This window comes from Acanthaster planci, linkage group LG21 (genome assembly GCF_054643075.1).
Source record: "Acanthaster planci isolate LZ-2023a linkage group LG21, COTS_SCS, whole genome shotgun sequence".
Taxonomy (NCBI): domain Eukaryota; kingdom Metazoa; phylum Echinodermata; class Asteroidea; order Valvatida; family Acanthasteridae; genus Acanthaster; species Acanthaster planci.
In genome coordinates this window covers 9,774,215-9,802,172 of record NC_141797.1, presented here as the reverse complement: position 1 = coordinate 9,802,172, position 27,958 = coordinate 9,774,215, and the positions used below count along the sequence as shown (strand labels likewise).

Sequence of the window (27,958 nt, the reverse complement as noted above, 5' to 3'; positions counted from 1 at the left end):
TTAGTGCAAATTTACAATCAAGAAGTGACTAATTACACACCTCATCTAAATTGTAAACGCTACCGAGACAAAACGTGGCATTACTAAAATCGCAACTTTCTTAGCATTTTTATATTCATGTCATGTTAGTGCATTCAAAACTTAAATGGACAATTGCATATTGTGTTGCCTTCTACTTGATTTCAAGAACTTACTCTAGATGCAAATGTAGTCTGTACATTTAGATATTGCATTAATTGTTCTTTCCGAAGACGTTGGCTTCACAAATCACCAACATTTTTATGTCTACCGTGTTTTTTCTAAGTAGGCCCACATGGACTGTGTCGTGTGTCGTGTATCGGCTATCGTATTTATTATTACGTCTGAAGCGCAACTCATAGCCTTGCACTGTGGATCTTGAACTTTTGAACTCGTGACATTGTATCGATGGCCTTCACGACATGTGGAATTCCTGAATTTAAACAAATTTGCTGAACCTCTGATATGTACTTAACAGCAGGTTAGTTATAGAGAAATCAACGTGTCAGTGAGTAAAACATTTAATTATTGTGGGACATTGAATTGAGAGATAAGAATAAACAAGATGCACAATGTGTGTTTTATTCCTCCGTGGTTGACGTCATGTTGGAAAACAAAGACATCTGACACTAGTCATGACAGTCATGACAGTCATGACGTGACAATTGACATGTCAACTCCTACCGTCTGTCGAGTAGGCCTAGGCCTGGTAAATTGTTGTGGTCTAGTGCAGATCACAGGCATGACAGGTGTCATGAACACTTGATATGCTCGATATCCATTCCTATCCCGGTTAAAGATGTTACGCCCCAATTAGGGCCTATGGCTATGCCATCATCAGTTCCGAGTGTTGGCCGGCCCAACAACACTGTTTCACTGTGTACGGTGCATGTGCCAGTCAAACTCTTACCGTTTACATTGTCATGTCTTAGATGAAGAGGGGAATTGTGTCAAGTGTTTAGATGCATGAACTTGGATAAGGTTGAGAAATTTTTCTCCAGAAATAGGTCAACAATTGTTTGGCCAGCCCAACTGCAGCACCACCCGACTACATGCTACAGTTGGGACTGTAAAGTAGTTGGGCATATAACACGTAACAAAGACATGCCAACATGGCCAAAGTCATAAAAGTAGCCAGTTGCCTACCTATCAATTATCATGCCTATGGACTAGCTCTACTGAGTGGAGCGTTAGTATTCCTCTTTTTCAAATTTTAGACTGGATCAGTCTCCGCTTAGTACATCTAGATCCGTACTCCCACGATCCTCGCCTGAGTTGGTCTGATCATGGTCTGATGCTTAATTTGGGGCGTAGGCCTAATAGTTTTCACTCTGTTGGTTTGTTGCAGAGCCTGTTTTGAGTTAGTCTTGTGACAGGTAATCATATGTATCATAATTTATCGCAGTCTCTTTCATTTTTTCCCAAATGAGATTTAGCTCCGAGCCCAATTTCATCAAGCAAACACTAATGCTGCAGATCAGGTAGACTGAGAGAGTCGAGTACCGTTGGTCAGTCATGGACAAGTGTGTCCATATCAAGAAGCTGCGAGTGACCCATAACCACTCCGTTTTCAACCCGCAGAAATGGCTGTGCAAAGTGTGCGGTACGACAGAGAGCGTCTGGGTAAGGGGGTCTGAAGTGGACTTACATTTGCCTCGTCAGATAATGGATTTGAAGAATTTGTGTTCTTTGTTGTGTCGTTCAAGGTGCACAGTACATAATGGAGTTTTGTATACACGGTGTACATGGCAGTACTGCTGCCTGCAATACATAATATGTAATATCAATATATACTATATATTCATATTTTTACTGGTAGGCTTATGCTGAGACTATGTCATATTATATAGTATATCAAATGCATATGATGAGTCCGGAGCTTGACCAAGAGAGGGCGCAATTTTTTTAGCAATGCAGGTTCCTTTGGTAGGAACTGCACATACGAGTGGCTGGTTCACAAATGAATATGAAATGTACATGTAACAGTTGCATTGCTACCAACAAAATGAACTCTCCCGACCAATGTGGCTCATTTCAATCAATGAGGGGGTGCTTCTGCTCAAGGTAGATGTGCTACATGTTTGTAGGCGTGCGCAAGCTAGCAACCTGCACCAATGTTACATATTTGATATACATGTATCGTGGAATGCAACATCATATTAAATATACCGTATATCAAACAGATGTGTGTAATATACTTTATACTTAACGTTTCTAATTGTAGGCGTGCCTGAGCTGCACCAATGTAGCCTGTGGCCGTTACAATGAAGAGCACGCTCTCAGACACTTCCAAGAATCCAAACACCCGCTAGCGATAGAGGTCAATGACAGATATGTTTTCTGGTAAGAGAGCAGAGGAATTGCCATTGGTGGTTCAAAGGCAGATCCTAGAAAAGAGTTGTTGTACTGTTTGGTGCATTTGAGTCACAGGCAGTTGATCATTCCTTTTCACTTGCAGACTTGTTAAAAACTTTCCAAGATGTTTTGGGGCAGACTTGTTGAGAACTTTCCAAGATGTTTTGGGGCAGACTTGTTGAGATTTTTCCAAGATGTTTTGGGGCAGACTTGTTGAGAACTTTCCCAGATGTCTTGGGGCAAAGTAGGAATCACTTCTTTCCCTGTTTTAAAGACAGTTTGTTGTAGTTGTGTAATGCTTTCAAGCTTTACTGGGTTGTGGTCGGCACTTTGTTTTTCCAGCTACGAGTGCGACGACTACATCCTGAATGACAATGCTCCGGGCGATCTGAAACTGCTGCGGACAACGCTGGATGCAATCACCAAACAGACGCTGTACGAGAGTCAGACCAGGAGTGGACGCCGTCTCTTGAGGGCGCTGTCTGTCGACACTGGAGAACAGATTAAACACAGGCATGTGTGTACATACAAGTAGTAGATATGACGTTGTTGGCCAGAAGAAGGTTTGGCATGTCTGACGCTGTCTGTTCTGGGACAGTCACAAACCAAAGTGGGTTTGTAACCTCTTTTGGGTTGTTTTTGTTCGCAGGCGACAGGAGAGTCTGACTTGGGAGGACAAAGGTCACACGGCCCTCGTCCACCGACGCCTCGTCCTTCTGAGCTACGTCTTCCTGCCGTGGAAACAGTTCGTCCACGGCAACAAGGTCACGGGTCAGAAACCAAAGCCGGCCCGGATACCTCAGAAACGGACCCGCAACACCAAGACTGCCAAAGAGAGGGACACGCCCTGGGCTCAAGGGGAGGCAGAGTCCGGCTCCAAGAGGAGGCGGCTGGATGACCTGCGGACCCAGGAGGTCAAGCGGAAGTGGACAGCCTTGACACCCGGCGTGACGGGTCTTCGCAATCTGGGAAACACCTGTTACATGAACTCTATCCTCCAAGTGCTTGGGTGTGTGTTGGGACCTCGTTAGAAAGCTGCAGCTTAGGGGTGCCTGTTAACTACTTAGATAATGTACTGTCAGATTCTACAGCCTCAAATATTCATTTTAAAGAAGAAAAATTCAGACTGACTTCCATGAAATGTCATGATGAAGGGTAAATCTTCTCTGTTTCTGATTGCCTGAAGAATTTCTAGTTTGCTTGTTGAGAAATTCTTGTCTGAAGTTTCCTAAGCATTCCATAGTTTTATATCCCCAAACTCTGAAAAACAGTGCTACTGAATTTTCCAAGCTCTGAAGTATTTTCAGTAGAATTTTGTCGGTTAAGAGGCGATCATTCTGTTTATTCTTAAACCCTTGCTAAACCTAGCTGTTCTTCTTTGTCGGTGCAGGCATTTACATCAATTTAGGGAATGTTTTCTACACCTGGAGCTTAACCTTCGACCTCTGACCTCCAGCCAATCAGTGCCAGGCACCCGCAGACAGATGGAGTATATGAGACAGACAACTATTGAGTGTTTTGAGGTTGGTATCTTGGTCGTTGTCAAATTCACATTAGCTATTTAAATGTTCTAAGTCTGGGCCACAATTTTTAAAAATCTTCCAAATGACTTTGCAAAGTTTAGCAAAAACATGACCCCAGCTTATTTACTCCTAAACAGCCACAGGACAGCATTTGGGGAAAATCTTACTCAAAAATCTGTACTTTGGAATAATTTTACAAAAACGGCTCTACTTCAGGTATGCAAAGGTAGCTCATTAGTCTCGACTAAATTTGAAAATTTCTTCCACAAATGAAATTTCTTGGCTGTGGTGTTTTTTTTCAGGAAGTGCAAAAACCCAAGGGTGGGATGAGATCAAAGGGTCGCATCTTGCGCCAGCCGGGAACCTCCTATGGCGGTCTGAGTGGGGGCGCCGACGAAACCATGGACCCGTCAAAATACAAAGACCCCCGGACTGTCGGGAACATTTTGTGAGTGCCAGACAGTACTGCATTCGGGCTCAATTGAGTGTTGTCAGCTCAGAAGATGTAGATACCTCATTTTAATTATGTGAACCTCGATTTACCAAAGCCACTGTTTAGGGATCGACCGTCACCGTGGGAGCACGCCGCATTGTAACTGGCTATGCCCGTGTGTATACAATCACCTGCTAATCCAGGCACCTGTTCTGAGGACAGGTAACAACAAATTGGGACGAGCAGAGCTTGAATGTTCTGCTTTCGTCTTACTGGTTTAAGAGGAAATACTGCCTCAGATAGAGGTGCCAGTTTTATTTTTCCTGGGGGGGGGAAACAGGTGGATTTTAACCTTGGCTGGGGACAGGGAGGTGTATATATAATAGTCCTACATCAAGTGTGCTTTTTGTTTTGCTGGTCAGTCCTCTGTGCCACGAGCTGCATGTCCTGTACCGCGTCATGTGGTCAGGGAAGTGGGCCATCGTCTCGCCCCACGCCATCCTGAGTAGCGTCTGGCGACTCATCCCATCCTTCCGGGGCTACTCACAGCAGGATGCTCAGGAGTTTTTGTGGTAAGCTCAGTCCCATGCCAATCAATTAACACTCTTGGAGCCTTGCGATGTGAAATTTCAACACATTTGAGTGCAGCTACCCTTTCCTGAGAAGAGCACAAAAACCGTCAAAATCGATGCTTGTGACGGATATTTATTTATAAAACCTCACTATTGTTATGTTATTTGGCCAATACACTAAAAACAATAAGGTTGATTCACCATGCAGCGCGCCACCACAAGTTTGCTGCAGACAGGCTAGTTTTCAAGGGCTAGCAGATTTGGGAAAGAGTGCTCTTTGTTCGTGATTTGGGATATTTGATTGATTGATTGAGGTGTTCCCTGTACCACACAAAGCCATCATTTGGCATGTTTGGACTACACACCCATTCGCAATAAGCAATTTGTTGACTAAATGTCCCATAATGCACTGCGAAGGGGCCTCTCCCTAACAACCCCTTGGTGGCGCACTGCATTGTGAATCACCCGTATTACAAGCAGGGACAGCAATGACAAGGGAGAGACAAAATGGCCACATTGGCAAGAGCCAGCAAAAGCGAAATTGTCAATGTGGGCCTGAGACCTGCTGACCCATATGGGGTCATGAAAACAACATAGAAAGAAAATTTAAAAAATTAATTTAACCTTGATATGAAATGTTACCATGATGTAGCAGAAAGCAGACTTAAGTAGCAAGTTCAACTACATTTGAGTAACATGTACCTTATTCAAAGTGAAGTCGGCACACTGTGTTCTTGTATCATTTTGCAGCGAGTTTCTAGACAAAATTCACACCGAGCTGCAGTGTGTTGCCTTGTCACCCTTAGTGCGCATAGCCAGTGGGGCATCCGTCCCAACCAAGGACATCATCGGCCAGAGCTTTGAAGGTGGACTGGTTAGTCAGGTCACCTGTCTTCAGTGTCTGCAAAAGTCCAACACCTTTGAGCCGTTGGGAGACTTGTCCTTGGAGTTTCCTGAAAGGTACACACAGATAAACGCAGCCGGATTCAACTTCAAAGGTGGCAGAATCTGTCGCTGCAGAACGGAGAGTGTAACATTTTCCTGACGCTAATATGTTGACTCTCCTTCCTCAGAGATGTTCAGAGAGAGAGTTGCGACATGAGTATCTCAATTGTTGGCACCAAAATGGTGGATTACGTGTAATTGCACATGGACAGTTAGCACACAGTAGCTGCATGCAGTGTGGTGATCAGCCAGTTTGGTTCCAAAAGTTTCACATTTTCACAGTTTTGCTGGTGCAGCTCTGGTATTGATGAACGTCTTATGGCAGTTTCAATTTGAATTCGTCCACACTACTCACACTCAGCTACTCACACCCGGCCACTCACACTCGGCTACTCACACTCGGGTACTCACACCTGGTTACTCACACCCAGCCACTAACACCCAGCTACCACACACTACTTACACTCAGCTACACACACTCAGCTACTCACGCTCGGCTACTCACACAAGGTTACTCACACTCGGCTACTCACACTCGGCTACTCGCACCTGGCTACTCACACCCAGCCACTAACACTCAGCTACCACACACTACTCACTCAGCTACACACACTCAGCTACTCACACTCGGCTACTCGCAACTGGTTACTCACACCCAGCCACTAACACCCAGCTACCACACACTACTCACACTCGGCTACTCACACTCGGCTACTCACACTCGGCTACTCACACTCAGCTACCCATGCACAGCTACTCACACTCAGCTGTTACGTCGGGGTATCTGTGTGAGCTGTGCTCGTTTGAGTGAGACTAACGAGGCGTGGTGTGCCTCGCGTGCACCTGTGAACAGTAGTTCACATCCTGTAGGTTGTGAGGATATTGTGTGGACTTTGTAAATTTTTCCCCCTCTCTGAAAGCCAGTTGGAAGGGATTGTTTGGGTGAGGGATCTAACTGTCGGAGCATGAGAAAGGACAAGAAAGCTATCTAAAAAAATTCAAAGTTGAAGAGTGTTGACATTGTGAGCACAGTCCGCTTTCTTTTCACCCAACCCAAAGCAAGGAGGGTCCACGCTTGGTGTCTGTTGACAACATTTGCCTCTTTGCATTGTTGAAATTTAGATACCAGTTCAGCGAGTGGCGGACCAGTCTCTCGGAGTCCAACTGCCACCTGACAGAGATGCTGGCCAAGTTCACGGAGCGGGAACACCTGGGGAGGGTGTACTCCTGTGAGTGCTGCAACGGTCGGCGTCGGAACGCCGCGGCAAAGCCCGAGGTACGCACAGATGCCACAAAGAGACTGCTGCTGACCAAACTGCCACTGGTACTCCGTCTCCATCTCAAGCGATTCAGGTACTTATTTGTGTTTACCATCACTGTAGTCGAGACCTCTTGAAACTTTCACGAGACCCTACCAGACCGATGACAAGACGTCCAGTCAGAATGAAAGTCGTAAACTGTTCAAGATGGACTGACACAAAAGCATTCCTTTGTCACTGTTCACCCTGTTGACTTGTCTTGTAGTGGTCTCAACTGTTTCTATGGCTGTTTCTTGTTGGTGAACCTTGTCATGCATGTTCATGTTCAAGAGGCACATTCTAATTGGTCAATGTCAATATTTCATGTGCTTGGTAGTTATTTTGCCGGGAACGATTCACTGCCCTGAAATGGGGAGTCAGGTTGGCATAGCGGCACCTTCATCACCCTCCAACTCTTGGGCTTGGGTTCAAATCACATGGATTGTGGTTTTGGCCCTTACCTGATTCCTTGCATTTTCCCTGGAATGTTTCTCTTCCACCTCTAAAACTGAGCCTTTTTCATTGTCGTCTTCATCATCACTCATAATCATCCTATAAATAAAAAGTGAACAACAAAAAGTTTGCCTTCCTTTGACGGTGAGTGCGCTTTATTCCCCGGCAGGTGGTGCGGACGGAACCACCGCGAAAAGATCAATGTCCATGTCAACTTTGAAGAGGAGCTCAACATGCGTCCCTACAGCTACGTCGGCAAAGAGGACGAGAGCAGATTAACCAACGAGGACTTTGTCTACGACCTGACCAACGTTGTTGTACACCACGGCAGAGGGTAACACATTGCGTTATAAAGTTTATGGATTAGGAACCGTCGGCGATCAAGCAGTTTGGCAGCTGCTTCAAGTCAGATTTGCAGTCATGTAAGAAATACAAAGTCCAGACTAATGTTTAAGGTGATCTGTGTCGGAATCATCCAAGACATTCACAGTTCCATTTGTTACTGTTTAAAGAAAAGCTCCCCCCAGCACCTCACCTTTTTGTTCCTCTGTGGTTTCTTCATTTTTTGGCCCTGTTTCTTTTTTAGGTTCGGATCGGGGCATTACACGGCATACTGCTGGAATTCTGTCGGAGGTAAGCCATGTCCAGATCATCCGGCTACGGCTGATATTAACACACACATCAATGGGGAAATGGCCCCAGCCACCAGTTCGTGGCATCCTACACCGTCTGTGGCTTTCATTTTGTACAACAAGCTCTCCCTCAAAGGTTGTACCTGCGCAACCCAGCAGTTGCTTTTAATATTGGTTGCCAGATTAGATTAGAGAAAAAGCTGACGGCAGTTCTGGGTTGAAACACTCTGCTTCAAAATTAGCCACTCATCATACTCGTCAATTTCTTCAATTGGTCGGTGTGCAGGTTTCTGGGTGCATTGTAACGACGCCCGCTTAGAACTCTGCTCCATCGAAGATGTGACCGCCTGCCAGGCATATATCTTGTTCTACACCAAGAGGACTTCCACAGTTGCCCACGTCGGCCAGCCGAGGGGCTCGACGACAGAGGAGGATGAAGTGGACGGCCCCTCACGACCAGTAAGAAAGAGACGTTTCACTTTGTGAGAAATGGAAATCAGTTAGAGAGACAGGGTACAAGACCTGGTCATTAAAGAGTACTGATAAATATGTCCTTGATGTTACCACTTCATTTGCATTACTGCCAGGGTTATTGATGACATTTGAAGGTGTGTTGTTAATGGTAACCATACACTCAAAGTAGACATTCCAAAATGAAACCAGCCCAAAAATAATTCCTTACTTTCGGTCCACGTGTGTTGTAACTTTTGATCAAAACTGCACAGAACCTGCAATAGTTAACCTTGCCACTGTTACCATTCACTGCCCAGTGCAGTGACAGCCCATCCTAAATACTGCCCAGGTAACAGTCACCAACAGAAAAAAATTGAATGGGATAGCAGATTCATTTTTGACGATATGGCGTACAAAATGGATATTTTCCAATAGATTAGATACGTGCGTCTAGAAATACCTAGGACGTTTCTCTGTTTCAGCATATTTATGTCAACTTTGTAGGCCATGTGGCTGATCAGTTCTTTTTATGGCTTGCATGAACCCTAAAGGAGCTGTTTTATTTTAGACCATCTCACAGCTGGGGGGGTTACACTTCCCCAAAGTACTGTCCCATGCCTGATTTATGTTTTAAGAAAAATACCATTATTTTGGGATATTTCAAGGTAGCGCAAAGTGAGGCTTTCTGGTCGAAACCAAAGTACTAAAGCATACTTTGGTAAGCGAGCCAAGCAAAGTTTTTATCCTGATTTCTTTTATGAGTTTGGAGCGGAGTGGGTATTTTTGTAATTGATATATCTTGTACAGAACATTTCTCAGGAATAAACAAAATATTATGCTGCCTGCGTGTATATACGGTACATGTATGTGACAATCCTAAAATGAACACGTCAGCAATTCTGTGTGATCGACTTGTCAAAACAGTGTGACGACACTGAACACTTGGTGGAAACGTGGGATGAAATGTATTCTTTCACACGGGGATTCGCTCCAATAAACATTAAATACACCAGCTCTGTTATTATTTTGAAGCATAAGCATTCAATTTTATTCCAACTTATTCGTTTTCCCCTTAATTATGACTTTGCAAAGTAGCTTTGTTGGATAAGTCATACCTGGCGTCCTTATTCCCCATTAATACGGGCGTTTCACTGTAGTGAGCCACCAAGAGTTTGCAACGCGTTGGCCAATCAAAGTGTGTCGACCCTTTCCAAACGCGCATTCCCGGTCAACACGTCCAGACAAATGTGCATTGCGTACAGTGGCCACCGCGTTGCAAACTCTTGACGGCACATTATTTGGAATTACATTCGAACGCAAAGACTAATCCTGGCTTCAATATACCAAACCTCATAACTTAATGAATTGGGTTCGGCTAATTCGGTATGGCTTATGCCACAATAGGTGCATCTTATCTGATCTAGACTGGCAGGTTGTGAATGGGTTGTGTTTATAAAAGCTGGAATTTGCTTGTACTGCTATGTTCAGCCTTTTTCTCTTATTTCTACGAATAGCAATGAAAGCAAAAGCTTAACTCTTAAATCCATTTGCTAAGAACAGAAAATATTTACTTTGTACTTTTCTTCTTTCTACAAGACCATTAGATTTGTTTGGGATTATACCAATAAAAAGAGGTGGATGCTTATGATTCCAAGTGTTTGCTTGTCGTTTTTCAAGACTAGGTCAGCCCAACCTCGGAAGAGGATCGTGAAGCAATGTCCAACTGTGAAAAAATGGCAGCGTTTTAAGATGAAGTTGGGAATTGGGAAAGAATTTATAGTTTCAGGAAGGAGTATCAACGGAGAATCAAGTAACTGTACCGAATTGAGGACTGTGACTTCGTCAGTCACTTGTTGCTGTCTAACTACAGGGAAACCTATGCGCCCAACCGTGTCTTCCCTAGATGACGTCCCAGCAATAGACAATATTAATTGTTTAAAAGGAGTTTGTTTGATATATTTAACTCAAAAGGATAGAACTAACTCTTGCGCACTTCAGATGCAGAAAAATTATGCCTAAGAAAAAAATCATTTCTGCCACCCTTTAAGCAAGCATTTTCCCCCTGTTCGGACTACACACCCCTGTACCAAGGCCTTTAAAAGTAAATCATCTCATGTTTAGAGTGTGCCGGTAATGCATTACGATAGGCACATGAATTATGTAATAGCTTCAGCGTATTTGGGGTCTTGGGCTTAAAGAACGCAAAACGGAATTTAGTTGAGCTGGCTTGCGTAGTGAAGTGGATAGCGAAAAGAAGTAGTAAGAATTTCCGTGGTTTCGTGTGTACAAAGTCTGTGGCCGGTACGTCACTTCGTGGCGTGGACCTGTCAACAGATCCATCTGGAAACTGTTAAAGTGACTTTCAGTAATAGAAAATGCAATAACGTCGCTCAGTGAGGTGAACACACAAGCACAAGGGGAGAAAACGTGGCTGTTATCAAATTGACAGTGGCTTTAATATGGAGGGAGGAAGGAAATCTACGCCTAACTGTTAAAACAGGAGTTCGGCTGCACCGGATATCAGGAAACACGCAGTGACAGCATGGTACTTGTTTGTGTCAATTGTATTTTGGCCACTGGACTGGATCAGGTTTATCTAAACAAAACGACGACCCCAACTTAGTGGCCTACGCAGTCTGGAGCATAATTCTTTCCTGTAGTTTGTCGGTCTGCTTTGCCTCCTACCACGTTGTTGAGAGGCACGACTGCTACCGAAAATGCTTCCCAAGAACACGACAACGACAGCAATGGCCATGCTACCGGAGAAGAGCCTCGCGCTCTGCAGTGGAAAGAAAGATACTGAAGTGGTTTCCATGGTCGAGGATAAAGATCTCCAGGTGAGTGGGCTGTACACCATGGAGCTATAAACCTCTGTGCTGCACCTCAATTTTGCCTGGTGAATCTTGGTTATTTAGTGACGAGTTACGGTACGTTAAACCCACTTGAACGAACGAGAAAAGGCCATCTGACCCACCTTTACGAATTTGACCTATATTTACATGTACATGAGTAACATCAACTGTTTCTTCATATAACATATAACGAGTTTTGCCCTTACCCAACGTATATATTAATAAACGCTGTATGCTCAGTGCTTTTCCGAGAGCTTGCGAAAAAAGTCACAAGCTTACTCGGATGGGACTGTTTCCAAACGAATAGTTTTGTGAACACCAAACCACCGACTTTCATTTTAGTCCCTCTTTCCTTGTTTTTTCCATGTTAGGTCTCTGCTGATTTCGACCGTGGGCGAACCCGCCGCGCAGTAATCTGTTCGTGCGCAGTCGTGCTGACGACGCTTATCCTCGTCGCCGGTGCCCTGGGCGCCGTTGCTATCGTCATTACGCAGAGCGACCGGGTTACCACCGTCACCGGCCCTTCTCGCGGGTCTCCTCTCGACAGGAACTCGCTCGCCGAGATCCCTGCGACGCCACCGCGCGTCAAGATCGACAACGGCGGTCTCTGGCCGCCGGGGCCCCCGACTCCCGACCGCGTGACCGTAAACGGCGGCAGTGCCGACAGTGACGACGAGGACCTGGTAGTCTCCGGCTCAAGCGGTGAGGGACCCACCCAGTTGGCCATCTTCAGTGAGCAGAGCGGCAGCGTAGATTACCTCTCGTCACAGAGACAGTCTTCCTCAGACTCTGTTGTCAGATATTTTTCAGACATGTATTATGACAGTTGGTGATTTTAATACTAGAAACGCCGGATTGGTTTTATTGGAGCCCTGCGTAAAAAAACACAGAATCCCACACACTGTGCTCATTGTGTGCTGAAAAGACCAAATTTTGATGAACTGTCCGCTCAAACAAACAAAGTCTAACAGAACAAAACAGACAAAACAAAAACCGAAAGGTTTACAGATTAAAAGCAATAGGCACCACGGTCGTTTTAGTATTTTTTTCTGGATGTAAAATTATAGGAGAGAATTTGCTCACAAATGAGTGTCGGTCGAATGCTCTCTTTTTGACTGTAGAGGCTTTGCGTGGTAGACATCTTGCAGGGTAGTTCTTTTGCTCAACCGAAATACCAGCTATAAATTTATGCATACCCAGTGGAACACAAGCACTGGACAACAAGATGGCAGCAAGGCAAACCCTCTGTAGCTTAATCCACAGATATTGGCATGGTATTGACCAGAATCATGCCGTCGTAAAACGAAATCAACTTTACTTCTATTGTAGTGGTGTTATTCATGGCGGCATTTTGTAGTCATGCCACGAAGAAAATGGCTTTTTATCAGTTTTAGAGTCAGTACCAAGGAGGTAGGGAACAGGAAATGTTGTTAGAACCTAACTCTTTCAATCACAGTTGTCCTAATGTGTCATAAACTGCTTTGCTAGCAAACTGACGCATCGATAACTTGGTTTTCAGCTCCAGTGTTATTGTTACTGGTTGTCCACACTTGTAACTATTGTTGCCTTCATGCAAAGCATTCTTCCGCTCGAAATGACATTCAAGGAAATTACCTCATCCTATTGTGCATTAAAAAAAAAACACAGGAAAATGAAGTCGGCAGCGTTGGACTCTATCCAACATGACACTGGCCACCCGCCAATTGATCACAAGAGGGCGCTGTGCTGCTGACTCAATCAGTCCCAGTGTTTTGGTTTCAATGAGGGATTTGTGATAACTTACTTAGCTACTGTTTGCAACATTAAAAGAAAATCAGGATATCTAATTATGATGTGTGTGTTCATATCCTGATTGTTATTAGCGTTTCGATGTCGGTACTGTGCGTTACGATGAGCCGAGACTTTTTATAGGAGTCTTTTTGTGGTTAGGAAAAACAAAACCGGTCTCTGCTCCAGAACTGATGCAGCGATGCGCTTTTTTGTTTTCGTTTTTGGGGGGTAGGGTTGGTTTTTTAAGACTGGCAACGTACACAGAAATGATATGCATATTTAATCAAAGACAAAAGGCTAGTAGTGGCGCGTTGCGTACTTCGACCATGCCGCCATTGTTGCTGATCAGCTGGCTGCAACTTTGTAACCTACCCATGGTTGGCTGTTTGTTTTCGACATCAACAATTCTTAGTCGTAGCGGATCTATCACCAAAAATCTACCCACGAATTAATCTGATTCCTTGAACAAATTGCCCTTCCAACTTGTGGTTTTGTGACCGGGAATCAGTCGACTTGCAAACATTCAGGCAGTGCGGAAATAGAGGGCGCTGTTTTGAAAATTTTGAGGAAAAAATGGGGGAAAAAATTGATGAGCATGCACAAAATGGACGCGCGCGCTGACCAGAGACCGACTATTTTTTTTTTATTATGGGGGGGGGCCTTGCTTTGGACTTCACCAAGTCGGGATCCTCTGTGACGTTGTCTGCGTTATTCTTTGGATATGGAGGCTACGCTACGTACTTGCTTCGTGCCCTCTTGTGTCCACTTATTACCGGGAGTTCGGAAATCCCGACTTGACGAATCTGCCAACTATCCGTTTTGGCATGGCATCTGTTTTTCCGAGACAGGTCAGCCAAAGTGTATGCTTTTCCATTGCCGTGCACTTAATGATGGCACGCTGGCGCAAAACACAAATGTTGCCTTGAACTTCACTGACCGAAACAGCAACACCGGTACGTCTGATTCACTTGAAACTCCACTTGGTCCGGATAACGAGTGTCTTCACAGCCATGCCAAAGTACTTGACGGTGGGGAGGCATCCGCCACCCTCAGCTGTGAGATGGTCCAAAATAACCCGGCCATCCCAAAAAAGGGACGGAACCTTGTAAACCTATTCACGAGTGACAAATCCTGATCAGAATAAGAAATGGTGACCAGAGCATAGAGAATGGGAGAGATTGGCTCAGTGACTCTATAATTGGCATCTAAAGCCATAGCCATAGTCAGGGTAGGAGACTGACAGCCGAAAGACGACGCATATACACGATCTATCGAATGAAGTGTATCTGCAATGAATGTTTCTCAACTTTGTATTTTTCTTCAGTTTGTAAAAAACCCTTTCACTTTCCTATTTGGTCAAATGTTTCGAAAAGTGAAATTTTAAACAATTGAAATTATCCATGCTTCCCAGGACTACTGAGGGCGCTGTTACAGTTAAGTCCTTTTAAGGAAGTTATAGTTCACCACATGGGCTTTTCTGTACAAGTTATGAACCCATGGGTTCTGAACTTACTTACTGAAAACACAGGATTAATGCTTTCTTCTTGCTAATCAAATAAACAACGGTGTATCAGCAAAGACGAGAAAGCTGAGTCTAGCAACATTCTTCAAAAAATGCAGGACTTCTTATGTGCAAACCAATTTAACATGTAGGCTTTCTTCCTCGGATGACATCACATGTTTGCTCGTGATTATGCATAAGCATAAAAAACAAACAAAGGTAGTAGAATACCCTTTGAACTGAACAAAAATTGAAAAAAAAAGTAATTGAGGCGCAAAGGTGCATTTGAAGGATTGAAGTTTCTTCGCCGCGTCCCAGACTATCAGAACCATGAAAAAAGGCACGGACAAGTGCAACATAAAAGAGGGGAAGAGGAGGGAACCAGAACCTCTATTTTTTTTACTAGTTTGTAAGCGTTTATCTTTACTTTCCCCTAGCCATATTACCTGGAGGTTCCTGGGACAATGATGCCATGCTTGGGTCCTAGAGGTAGACCACGGAGATGTATACATGTACCACTGTTTCTTAACCTGATTTGATTCGATCATAGAGAAACACCCAACCCCAGCTGACCTATCATTGCGCTTACCCTTGGCACTGCGCAACAACAAACCAAGATAAGATTTTACAACCCAACAGCCTTTTTTTTCTAACAGCAAGTACACGTGTTGGGAAAAAAATTTGGCGCCTTGCACACTGGCCGGGGACCCGTTGGATAGACCTTGAGCTCACGTGTGAATCAACAGCTTTACCGACCCTGGCCTATTCATAATACACCCCCTCCTTTCATCCGATGACGTCGTACAGTTAACAAAGACGGCAGGTTCGCGACTAGGGAAAAAAGTTGGAGCGGATGATACAGTGTGACAGAGTGTGAGCACCTTGCCCGCACCGTAGAGCAAGGACCCACGCGGTGGATGGATCGGGCTGTGGTCTATCAGTATCAGTGAGCACGCTTTGAGACCACTCAGCGGGCGTAGTGTTTGCACGATTTTCGCCGGAGTGGAAGAAACGGAAAGAGGATTAGCTGGGAAATCCGACCGTGTAAACAGGCGCATAAACCCTGAAATCTCCACTTGAAACAGCTTCGTGGAAATCAACGCGGAAAGTCGGTTCATGCATAAAGCCGTTGCCTTGCTCTACGCAAACTGAAGGCCGTCCTCGGCCCTGTCTTAATGTGAACCGTGTGTGTGACTTCAAGTGGGAGGCTTTCTTTACGTCATCACTTTCTTCGTTAGGACGCTCGCCCGTTTTGAGCACTTTTTTTGTGATCATGTTGTGAGTGAGCCCACAGAACAAGGACAAAAAGCCTGCCCTCAGAAGCCATAACTGTTCGTGGAAAACAATCAGCATTATACCTGAAAATCACAGTGCTGTAGGCTGGAGTTCTTTGAACTGGCGGAGCAGGCTGGAACATAGTCAAACAGGTACCCACGCATTCGAGGGGAGTTCACGTGTATCCTGGTGCATAGCTTCCAGTTAACTGATTAAAACTGGAGTCCGATCCGGAAGAACTTTGAAATCATCGGCACGTTGAATCGTTTATTCACCTGTCACCCCGGGTCACGAGTTGGCATTTCCATCAGTTTGTCGGTGTTAGTTCAATCCACCGAGTTGCCAGGAAACACCGAAAGAGATTAGTTTTCATACCAAGCCTTCTTGCAAGATGTTTCCTAAAAGAACAGCTCCAGAAGTGCCGGAAAAGAAAGAGACCACTGTGTACGTCTTCGGGGAGAAAGATGCACAGGTATGTCCGAAGATTCCGTCTTGTATGTTATTTAAGAGTTGAGGACAACGACCCCGCAGTTCTGGGGGTAATGTCACACATCTTAGTTTAGTTATGTACATGAATGTATGTCATGTATGTACAACTTCAAAGCGTCTTTAACGCAGGTCAATGTATACTTTTCTTTGGAAGAATCCGAAACCCAGGGTAAATCATGCCATTTTCCAGTCAGGTCAAAACAGCAGCCAACAAATGCTCAAAGTCAAGGGCATAAAGGAGAGTTACCCCCCACAAGCCTTAATATCGTGTTTGGTATAAATACCTCCCGGGGGTGGGGGCGTGGGGTGGGGGGCTCCATGGTTCTTGTATCGAACAAGTGATTGAGGCTAGGCTGTCGGTAGGTGAGTACAGAAGCGTGATGACACCACCATCGTGGCTCATCGTATTTTTATGTAACTAATGAAAGTTGCAAGCAAACTACTTCCCGCCAGAAATGTACCACTACCAACAGGCCTGTAAATCTGAACTCAGTTCCGCCGTACTCCGCAGAGACGGGTCCTGTACGTCTAGGCATAGTGTGATTGAGCTTCCTGATTGTGCAGTGCTCTGGAGTTTCTTACTTTCAGACCAGCAAACCAGATCAGACCCCTCTTTAGTGTTCCAGGTTGAAACCAATCACTACTCTAACTGTCATAACATGCAAAGTACGTCTGATAGTTCTCAGCTCATATTTAAACTTTGAAACGGCATGATCTACCGAACTGTGTAAAACTTTCCTCTGTCAAGTTTATGGTGAGCAATCATGACAGTGTGCTGTACATCTAGTGATGGGGGATGAGGTTTAGCAGAAACATCCCTGGATTTCTTTGCTTCCTCATGAAACTGTGTATTCTTCGCCTGGATAGGATTGGAAACATCTCAAAATCCACAAAAGAATAACGAGAGTGACCCTTGGATCAAATATCATGCACCATCAAAGCATGGAACGCTGGGGTGCCGTGGGCAGCTCGCGCGCGGTGCGGCCGTGGTTTTGACATCAACATTCCTGGCTGTCACTGACAGGTGGGCTTTCGCTCCCGTCTCCCTTGCCCCCACAGCTCTGGCAAGTCTCGTTGGTGGTGAAACGGGTCAGTGGACTTTTCGGGGAGGAAGTGTACCAATCGACATTCCCGGGGGGCCACGGGCCGGTTTTGTCTTGCTCCTAGGCCTAGCCGTCTAGTAATAAGTGACCAAACCTTTTCTACCAACGTGGATTTCTCTGCGTTCTTTGCTTTGGTTTCTCCCATTGCTCCAGCACGGAAAACAGAGCATGCGTGTTCAGTACACTGCAAAAACTGGGGTGTTAAATTTAACACCCACGGTGTTATACACCAACACTTTTCACTGGTGTGAAAATTTGGGTGTTTTTTGGGGTTACTTGTAACACCTTCTAGTGCACTGTAACTCTAATAGGTGTGCAAAGTAACATTATCGGTGTTAAAGTAACACCCTATGGTGTGGTCATCTGATAACACCCAAAAGTATTAATTTTATTACACCCGAATTTTTACAGTGTACAAAACTATCCCTGCAGTCTGAAACGATGCCAATAATGGGAAGATTTCATGTTTGTATGGGCTAAGCTCCCTCGGCTAAAAAAATCTGCAAAGTTAACGGGACGATTGGAGCCGAAATTCTAGTCTGAGTAGATTCATTTTTGGTGCCCGAGATGTTTCTTTGATACATAAATGAAGTCACAAAGCTGCGTCAATGACGTTTTACTTCCTAAAAATGAACTCAGCCGTGATTTCCTCTTTCACCCCCCATCAGCCATTTTGTCTTTGGCTTCAAATCTTGCCATTACCGGTCGGTAGCGGACTTGCGCTTGACAAAATAATCGTTTGGTACTGGCATGACTTTAACCCATTGTCCGTTGTCAATTTCATGGCGCCTTGTTAGCTTAGTTCACGAGAATTCTGCAAAGCTGAGGGCTTTTCGTTTGCTATTTTGGCTTCGTGGACTTGTGAATTTTTTATGGGTGTGTAAAACATTCATTGGGCCCTCCGCCAAGTCCTCTTCATTTAGATTGAAAATAAACAGAAGCGAGCAATGTTTGACCGTTGGAACAGCGAAGAGTGATAAATTAGTTCCAAATTGTCTTGACATAATAAATTGATGCGTTTCAACCCAGTTTCAGCAGGCGCCGACGTCCGGAAGTGTCCTGTTCCAATCTACATTGATGTCAAAATTAGTTTCAGCGACCAGTCATATCCCACTTCATATCACAGCACATCACCTCTCCTAAAGGTTGAGGAAGTAGTCAGTAGTTATTTCAAGTATTCGACATGTGTCATCGTCACCCTAACGCGTTTTATGTTTTACAGTAAACCAAACATTAGTGCGAGACCAGTCACCTAGATCTGGCAAATAAATTGGCCGTCGGAATCCTTCTGTGTAGCCCATTCCTAATCGGACATAGGCTAGGAGGAAAAACAGATGTGCGTGAAAAGGACATGCATGTTATCGCGCGATAATCCGCTGTGTCTCCACTGTCAAGGCCCATAATCTAGTGTAATTGTCGCTTATCTCGCGCTGGCGAGATTAGGACAAACTGCAGGTGGCATGGAGTCCACGAGTATGATAGATGACCAACCATTATTCTCTTGTCTTTCCCGGATCTTTCAACCTTCTCTCCACATGTAGCCGATGTCCACTTGTGCGGTGCTTGCACTTTTGTGCTGCGATTTTAATAGGGCAATTACATCAGTAATAATGATCGGTCCTCGAGATATACAGCTTCACAGTTCTACTGTATAGTAACAAAAAAAAACGACTTGAAAAAAATACGAAAAATTCGTCTATATTTGAAAATGAATTGCATCAGAGGCAGTGAGTCGTAATGCATTAAAATCATTCGTTACAATTGTGTGATAGGCTGCATTGTAATCTTCCGTTGCTCCAGTTGGAAAGTATTCTTGAGACCTTCTCCGAAAGAAATTGACGCGATTAGCCCGTACGGTTTATTACAGGGCCACGCTTCGCGATTTGGCTGCCAGTTTGTTTTCAAACCTTGTATTTTGGACCAGATTATCAGCGGAGGAATGCGAAAGCGTATTTGCAGATTTGGGGCCCTCGTCGCCCTACATAATACAGTAGACTGTCACCTATGGTTCGATTCAAGGCGGGAAGTTTACTGTACACACACGCCGGAGTCACAAGCATTAAACCGGCAGTAAAGATGTGAGTTTTAATGTTCACCACATAGAACCACAGATGTATAGTATTTAATGCTCGTTTATTGCCTGCGTATCTATGCCAAACAGCTTGTTGATCGTGTAGGTTGTGGCCCTTGGCAACATTACGTTCGAATCGATCATTCAAAACATCTGGTCTGAGCGTTATGAGCCAACAGGGAAATACACCAGAGAACGTGTCACTTGTTGCTTCGTCGTGCTCACTTCTTTCGCCGGTTCTTGGGTTGGTCAAGGCTCTTTCTTCAGTGCTGTTGATTCGGTTAGAGAGGTCTGTGTGCTCAATACGCCTGATTTGCAATCTCTCTGTAATTAGGGAATGGATTTTTTTTTAAGAAGGAAACTCCGGAAGTCCATGATTCGTTGATTTCAAGGAACGATGGAGACCTTCGACCAGCGGGCAAGCCATTGGGTCATTAACAACAGGCGCGCTGACGCCATAGCTGACAAACTTTGACTTCCTCAAGGACGATCAACGCATACATGTACATTGTACGTGTACTTGCTTGTACCATGGATCTGTGTATCTGCGATTGGATACGTTCGTAGAAACCTTGCGCGCAGATACCACAAATGATTTGCAACAAATCTGGAAGACAGTTTTTGCTTTTGCAATTTCCTTGACTGCAGAAAGAGCTGGCGTGTACGTATACAACGTGCGTATCCTTGAAAGACAAACGCACAAAGCACAAAGGTAGCTGCCACAGAGTGGATCTCCTACTAGTAAAACTGGCCAAGTGTTTTTACAAGTGTGATCTTTTCTGGAAGTTAAGAGCATAACCGGCCAGACAATTGTACCATGTCGAGATAAAAACCATGATTTCAGTATTATCGGGAGTATGTTGAGCTATCCCGAGGGACTATGTGAACTATGTTTCGACGAGTATTTTTTGTCATTTTCGCTCGACTCTTGGCAGATGAGGAAGGAACAGTGTCACCATTAGTTTTCATTTTCTTGTTTAATGGGCTAGAGTTGCGCCTCTAACGATTCAAAATGCACAAAAATAAAATCTGGCGAAACATAGCAGTACATGTAGTAGATGGGAGAAATACTTGCACCAAGTTTTGGTCGACAGGTGGTATATCTTGCCCGTCGCCTGCAGTTGTCACCTTCCGCCGAAATAGAGCCCTGCTTTATCGAGAGTAGCACAAGGGGCCATCAATCTTTTCAGCTCGACCGCAATTATTATTATTATTTGTCCGCGGGCGAAATATGACATCGCTGGGAACATATCCCCGGGGGAGTTGATCGGCGACCTTGGCTGAACTCTTGCCGAATTCGGAAAGCCATGGGTCCTAGACTTGGTACAAGCCGGTAATTGGTTTGGTTTTATTCTCCGCGCGCACTCGCCACGATCTTCACAATCTACGCACGTATCTATCTTGGCACGGGGACCAACTTGCGGCTAATTGACCGCACATCGAAACTCTGCCAATTAGGTTTCACGATCATACTAAAGCTGCGTCGATATGGCTAAAGTTCGTGGAGAGATTACGACCATCTTATGACTTGTAATCGAGTCTACTCTGGGTCACGCTTGGCGGGCAGGCTAATTAAGTTTAATTGTAATGCTCATGCATGATGTTGTGACGGAAATTGTAATTTAGAGATACATTATGGGAAAGAAAAATATATTAATCTGATTTTTAGAATACCGACGATTTTTGAGCATGCTTGAGGCATGGTCAACGATCAATTTACTGTGGCCATTCGAGGCAGGTGACATGGGACTTCGTTCTGACACTTCTTTCCGCAGATGGAGACCATAATTTATTTTTAACAAAATACAGACTTATAAAGTTCACAGAGATGACCTGGTAACTAAAATTTATTAGACAACATTAAACCACCGTATTATATGAACCCAGTTGCACAAAATTTGAAACCAATTCTGAAAAAGTGATTAGAAAAAAAGGAACAGGGTTCCATGTACATGAAAGTGCGCATGCGTACACGTAAATCATGACCGACCCGTTGACAGAGGGCCAAAATTAAAATTGATCCAACTAACAAAGGACGATTCGCAGTAGCTGAAACACTTTTTTAGTTATCAAGATATATATACAGCATGAGGAGAAAAACTGGAGAGCAAGTCAAATTTTCGAGTTTAAAATACCCCTTTTACATTCGGAAATGTAACATACACGGACATCTTTCACCCAACTTTCTCCCAAGTGGCCCTAATGATTACTACAAGAAGCACATCACAAAATGAAATCTGAAGCCTGATTACATTTCTCTGGTATAAATTCAGAAAACTTTAACACAATGCGGAAGATCTCCTCAGATGGATATTGGTATACATGTAGTCGTTTGCTGGCTGGTGTCGCCATTTTGACAAACAACAGAAAGTGGCCACTACTTTCAGAGCACGAATTTTAGAGCATGCGCACAACTTAAGTGGAAGGGGCGAACATACGTGACGTAGATGGTTGTTCGGTTGTACAATGTATTGGGCTTTCTCGGTTATTTGAAAACGCAGGACTGCTTTAAGGTCCTAAACCTTGAACGCTATTAAAGCAAGCTGATTTACTCACCAGGATAAACGTGACATTAATCACTCTCACAAGTTTTCTCCAAGCACGTTTTTGCTGACCTTGCCCCCCTTTGTAGCAAAGCGAGACCGACGCGCGCAGACCGACGCGCGCAGACCGACGCGCGCAGACCGACGCGCATGGAGCTGCGCGCGTCGGTCTCGCTTTGCTAAAAGGGGAGCTAGTGTAGGCCTATGTGCTGTATGCTACAAGTCAAGTATGCATGATATTGAGCGAGAGAAGTCGGAATTGTGAAAAATCAGCCTTCCTTAAAAATGTTTCTCTTGTCCAACAGTGGGTAACTGTGTCGCGTCGCGCAAGTTCATAGTTTTTCGTGCCGTCTACCGATCTGCCAGTCGGCGTGATCTTTGAAGGAACTGAGCCAAGCCAAGCAACCGCCATTCGTCCCGGGGCCCCGTCATAGCGGTACCCCGCCCCGTGATCCGCAATAAGAAACGCGATACCGGGTCGAGCAAGCAATGTTATTACAACATTATTACCTGGATATTATGACAATATTATCCAACCGTGGGCCACAGAGGGAAGGACCGAGGCAGTGCCCGTCAGTCATGTGCTGCCATTGTACGGAAAAGTGTGTAAATAAAAGAGCTTGGGTTCATGAGAGTCGATTATGAGACCTCCTGACGGGTTGCCCCGATGAGTCGTATATGGACGTGTCGAAAACTGTATTTTGAATAATCGCACAATTCTTCACTAGCCCACAATGAACCCAATGAAATATGGGACTGGTCTCTTGATTAACTGAGACGGCATATGTGTGTCATTATTACAAAAAATCGTCTCGTGAATGTGCAAACAGAATGGCTGCCAAAAAGATGTATGTACATTCCTAAGAAACTGAGATGAAACACTTCCCTTCTCCGGACCAGGGTTGAGAATTTCCAACCTGGGTTGAAAATTTTCCGTACTCTTTTCCTGGTTGAGCTCACCCCGAAAAGCTGGGTTCGTGAGAAACAAGTGTGAAACAATTAAACACTGGGTTGAACGTGGGGTTAAAAATCAAATTTTCCACCCAGAGCGGTCATGGGTTCACCCCAGGGTTGAGAGGTTGTAGTGTGAAAGGCTTTTTCTCTCCCAGAAGCACAACTCCAGTCCCAAAGTACCGCAGGTCAAGCAAACATAAACGTGGTGGACGCGGTGACAGACTTCGCGACAGGTGTAGGAAGATGGTGTCTCGTAAATTTACGAGCTCCACTTCCTGTGGTGCCGTCCCGCATGAGAACTTCCTGCGTCGAGTGCAAACAGGCCTGATTGTCATTCCGTTGGGTTCCTGGAGAGACATCTTTATGTACATGTATATTATTGGTGTGTGGTTTACCATAGAGTTAGGGTTTACTGTCAGCAGTTGAGCATGATCGGCAATGTACATGTAGGCCTAACATACAGCCGAGCTGTATATACAACATGTAGTTTTTTGGGCGTCATATACTAATCCGCTCAAAGTTTAACGAGGTGGCAACAAAATATCATCCCCGCGTGAAGCTGGACCCAGATCTCGGGGCTGTTCTTTTCCTTGTATATAATGTCATGATTTATGGGCGCCTGGATCCATTCCATTTGTAACTCTCACCCGTTCTGATGCACGTTTTGTTACGCGTGGCCTCATAATTTGGGGCCACCATTTTTTTGTACGGAGTTTCACCCTCTCCTTGCTTTGTCACACGCCTGCTTGTAATTCGTCCTGACTGCACAAACACGAAGCCCGAAACACCTGCAGTCCCTTTCGGTGTTCACTTCGGTTCGTAACTTCAAGGGGCGCTCATGGGGCCCACAAATAAATACCTCCGTGTGCAACGACCGTAAAATTGCTTCTGATTTTTTTTTTTAAGAATTAAGTATTTATTGCGACCAGATATCGGGAACTAAACAACACCGTTTTCGGAAACTGATTTGTGGGTGTCTGCAGGCGGGTTGACACCAATGCTTACACTGTGTGGAAAAGATGGATGAACTACTGAGGGCTATAAAACTTGCAAGTAGTGGGTGTTTACTCAACCCTTCTACGCTGGGAAACAAAAAATACAGCTGCTTTTGTCTTCGTTTGGAATCGCACACACTTAATTTTAGTCTCGTTTGCGACGATTTGAAAACGTGACTTCGCAAATAGGACTGGCACCCTGACTCCACTGGGGAGCCATTATACAAACAAGAGATGGGAGGATGAGTCAGTTACTCATCGAACTCACCAAAGTGGATGTAGTCACTTGATAACACCACAGTGTTTTATTAACACCAATTGCACGGCACAGTTTTTGCAGTACAGAGAGTTAGATTAGACAGTCTCACCGTTCAGTCCAAATTCACCTGAAAGTTGTAACGTAATCAATCCAGGACAGCATTACCGTGGAGACAAACGTTTACGAGAAAAGAACTTGCAAAGTTTACCTGGAGTTAACATATTGGAGTGATTTACTGCGCCTTGTTTATAGCTCACTCAAATGACCTTAGATCCCAGGGTTTTCCGATCACCAGGGAGCGTTGGCTTCAGTTTACATAAAGTGCTCGCCTCGAAGAAAAATGCCCACCTGTTGTTGACCCCGGCCCAATCAGAGAGTTCGAACTTTTAGATTTTTTAGAAGCGAGAGGCGAAGGGGTGAGCGGTATATTTGTCAGGTTATAATCGCGTCTGCTTGTAAGGTTTTGAATGCACTCTATTATCCTGACACGTTGGAGTGGATGTGTCGAATGCAATACCAATGGCCTTCCCATTAGGTACTTGAGAGACATTTCTGCGACAACTGCGGAAATAGGTCTTCAGTCGGTCTCAGAGGTTTAATCGATTAAGTTGTGGCGTGGGGTTCAAGGATGAAATACTATAGTCGGTTCACTTTACAAGGTCGACCGCCACAAAGCATAATTAATTGGCCTATGACCATGTTTACTTGTGTTCAAAGAGACTATTAGTTTCAGTAGCGCAGACAAGGTACTTGCAGGGCGCTGTAAACCAAGATTTCGAATAAAAATTGTTTACGTTGCGATTGCAACTGGGTAAAGGGTGATGGATATACGAATGATCAGGAGGACGCAGCGCAAGCTTAATACTAATAATAGCTGGTGATTTGTTTAAAAATGTTATGACAATATTAAAATTGATGCTTAATTTCTTACATGGGGTTGCCCTTCAAGAAACGCAAGAAGGGATGTTCTAATGTTTACAGTTCCAGAAAGAAGACTCTGTGATTTTAGTTCGGGAAGTCGCGAATTGCCCATGGGACTGGGAGGAAAAATCCACCGAAACCGCTTGTACACGTGCTTTTAGCTGGAGTGCTCGACCTCCCATTCGCCCTGAAGTGACATGGGTTGAACTTGAAACCAGGGTTGAAACATAGCAGAACATGGTTGAAGCATGGAGGTACTGTTTTTCTACCTGCACGGTAGCCTTGGTTTCCAGACCTTCCTATTCATTCAGCGGCATAAACCATCACCAAACGAATCGCTATCAGCCTTTAGCGGCTGGTGCACCAAAAACAAAACAAACAAAACCAGAGCAAAAAGAATGTCTTTCTCGCAAAATTGCAAAAAAATTCCCCCCAAACCAAACAAACAACAAACAAAAAACGGCACTGTCATAGTAAGTTGCATTATACACCACACACCGAGCGCGTATCGGATCGCGGAACCTCGAAAAACGTCTTCGACCCAGGCGTACCTCCGTGGTTCATTTTTTGAGGAAATGCCGAACAGTGATCTTTATGTAACGGCCACTCACCAAGATGGCAAAAATAAACAATCGGCCCGAGTTAACTGTCTGTGGATTGGCGCATGGGGCAATGACGCCCCACCCTTTGTAAACGAGACCGCAATCAGATTCACCTAACGCGCTGACTCAATAAAGAATGATCCCTAAGTGACAGAGGCAGTAGGGACGACCGGGGGTGACAGACAGGACACGGTGATGGACGAGATGAAACCATGGTGTGCAGGCGGAGTTAGGTAGCCGTCTTGTGTGTCAGCTGACTTGGGGAGGGGCATAAAATGATTCTGGAGTATTGTCTATGCATTGTCATGTTTATTGTATAACATCTCGAACTCCACAGGCACCAGTCTTTTATCTCCAGATATTGCCCGTGGCAGATGGCTGGTACAAAACTGGCTTATCCACAGAGAGCATCATTGCTCGCAAGAATGATTGAACATGATTGAACATAGCATGCATTGACCATAAGCAATTAAGCATGATTGAACACAAGGTGGTCCACCTTGACAACCACTAATTCCTTTAAAACTTGAGAGATATTCCCTCCACTTCGTCCGAAGCAATAGTTAACAACCGGCTTCAAGAACTTTTTTTCCCAACCGGGTAGAGTATCTTTGCCATCCGGCAGAATGGCTGGTAAGGTCACCCATGGGTCACCAGAGTACCTCACAACTTGAGAGCGACGTCGAATCTAGAGTGTTCAGCCAAGGCATTGCAAGGGCATACACGAACACAGACAGCGAATCAAAAGTACCCTTCACTATCAGGACACGTCCAGAACGCAACGAGAAAGGTCTGCCACAGGCTTTGCAAACCCAGGCACAGCACGTTGAAGACGTAAACTAACTAAAAGCATGGAGGAATGAGATTAATTAAAGTACATGTTCAAGTGAATGTACCTCGATATTCCCTAAAATATGGGACTAGTATTGAATCAAAACTTTGTCCGTTTCAAACCAGTAAAGTTGTGGAGAAGGAACAGTACCTGGAATTTTGAACAAGCAGGCTTGCTGTTCTCTCCTTAACGTGCTGAAAACACAGTCGTGCAGCAATGAATTTGATCCTCGGACATTTGGATTGGAATGAAAAAGGCTGCAAATCTTTGGGAGAGAAACCCCTTAACTCTCTTCTAGTACAGTCCTGAATTTTTCGGTTACCAAGATTTACTCTCTGGTCTTTAAAATATCCTGAAAATGGTTACCGAAAAAATGAAATTAATAATCATAAGAAGAACTGTATTTATAAAGGACCAAATTAGCAGAGGATACAAGCCGCTTATAAAGAGAAAAGACAGAAGACGAAATAGACACAGTTATGACCCGGGAAGAGATCTTTTTGAGAGTAGATTGAAGGATGATAAACTGTCTGTGTTTTGTGTTATGGGGTAGGTTGTCGGAATGGGAACGTGAAAGCATTTCTCGAAGTAAAACGAATCATGAAAAACAGCGTCTGAAGCGTGGGATTCTTTGTGATGTAAGACCCAGGGAATACCAAGATGCACTCGGCATTTGTATGTAAATCACATGAGGTTGAAATGCAATGGACTGCAAGTTTATGCCATTTGAAGAATGTCAATGAAAACCAATCAGTTCTTGAGCGTGTCCTGTTTTTGAAAACAGCCTTCCCTCCTGAATCTGCTCCAACCTTCGGGTCAAATAGATCGGTCTACCTGTAGTATTTATCGGTCGAGTGGAATATGAACAGATTTATTTTGTCCACTCTCGAGTCACCTGACACCAAGCCAGAAAGCAGGACACTGCCCGATTCTAAATTCCATAAATAGATCATTTGTTTTCTTTTCAACATCCTCGCTTCGTGACAAATAAGCTTTCGCTGGGCACCGTCATTCACTTTTGCAAGTCACAATGGCACTTTTGTCTTGCTGGAGGTGAAAGCAAGGAGATGGAATTTCCAAAATCTCCTCTGATCCGCATATCTCTTAGC

The 27,958-nt window shown here is 44.5% G+C and overlaps 3 protein-coding genes across 7 annotated transcripts in view; all 3 read left to right on the top strand.

Moving 5' to 3' along the window:
• The first annotated feature begins 343 nt into the window (after positions 1-343).
• LOC110981197 (ubiquitin carboxyl-terminal hydrolase 44-like) lies at positions 344-10,330 on the top strand. 4 transcript variants are annotated; one of them, XR_015423637.1, is made up of 14 exons: positions 344-499; positions 1,449-1,641; positions 2,243-2,361; positions 2,716-2,886; positions 3,023-3,382; positions 3,764-3,896; positions 4,199-4,344; positions 4,752-4,901; positions 5,652-5,861; positions 6,969-7,199; positions 7,767-7,931; positions 8,184-8,230; positions 8,516-9,191; positions 9,237-10,330. XR_015423637.1 is itself a non-coding variant. In XM_022238558.2 (13 exons), exons 2-13 carry the CDS (start codon positions 1,534-1,536, stop codon positions 8,713-8,715), a joined length of 2,040 nt encoding a protein of 679 aa, XP_022094250.2. In that variant the 5' UTR covers positions 344-499; positions 1,449-1,533; the 3' UTR covers positions 8,716-10,330. The 4 variants fall into 4 exon arrangements, 3 of the variants coding, with proteins under 3 accessions (XP_022094250.2, XP_022094251.2, XP_086987282.1); XM_022238558.2 differs by having other exon boundaries at positions 8,516-10,330; XM_022238559.2 differs by having other exon boundaries at positions 355-499; positions 1,455-1,641; positions 8,516-10,330.
• Positions 10,331-11,239: 909 nt separating this feature from the next.
• Positions 11,240-13,360, top strand: LOC110981167 (uncharacterized). Its single transcript, XM_022238482.2, has 2 exons — positions 11,240-11,519; positions 11,906-13,360. Exons 1-2 carry the CDS (start codon positions 11,400-11,402, stop codon positions 12,365-12,367), a joined length of 582 nt encoding a protein of 193 aa, XP_022094174.2. The 5' UTR covers positions 11,240-11,399; the 3' UTR covers positions 12,368-13,360.
• A 2,131-nt stretch (positions 13,361-15,491) lies between these two features.
• Positions 15,492-27,958, top strand: part of LOC110981107 (uncharacterized) — a 27,506-nt gene continuing 15,039 nt past the window's right edge. Inside the window, exon 1 of one of the 2 annotated variants that reach the window (XM_022238343.2) lies at positions 15,492-16,552. In XM_022238343.2, coding sequence (XP_022094035.2) covers positions 16,472-16,552 — 81 coding nt within the window. In that variant the 5' untranslated portion in view covers positions 15,492-16,471. The remainder of the gene's footprint in view (positions 16,553-27,958) is intronic. The other variant, XM_022238345.2, reaches the window with a different exon arrangement.

What these genes read in the sequence shown, in the direction of transcription:
- LOC110981197 (XM_022238558.2), top strand. Translation starts at nt 1,534, where the DNA reads ATGGACAAGTGTGTCCATATCAAGAAGCTGCGAGTGACCCATAACCAC. An exon ending in GATGCTCAGGAGTTTTTGTG is followed by an intron (nt 4,902 to 5,651) that starts GTAAGCTCAGTC and finishes ATCATTTTGCAG; the next exon opens with CGAGTTTCTAGACAAAATTC. An exon ending in GTTGTACACCACGGCAGAGG is followed by an intron (nt 7,932 to 8,183) that starts GTAACACATTGC and finishes TTTCTTTTTTAG; the next exon opens with GTTCGGATCGGGGCATTACA.
- LOC110981167 (XM_022238482.2), top strand. Translation starts at nt 11,400, where the DNA reads ATGCTTCCCAAGAACACGACAACGACAGCAATGGCCATGCTACCGGAG. An exon ending in TCGAGGATAAAGATCTCCAG is followed by an intron (nt 11,520 to 11,905) that starts GTGAGTGGGCTG and finishes TTTCCATGTTAG; the next exon opens with GTCTCTGCTGATTTCGACCG.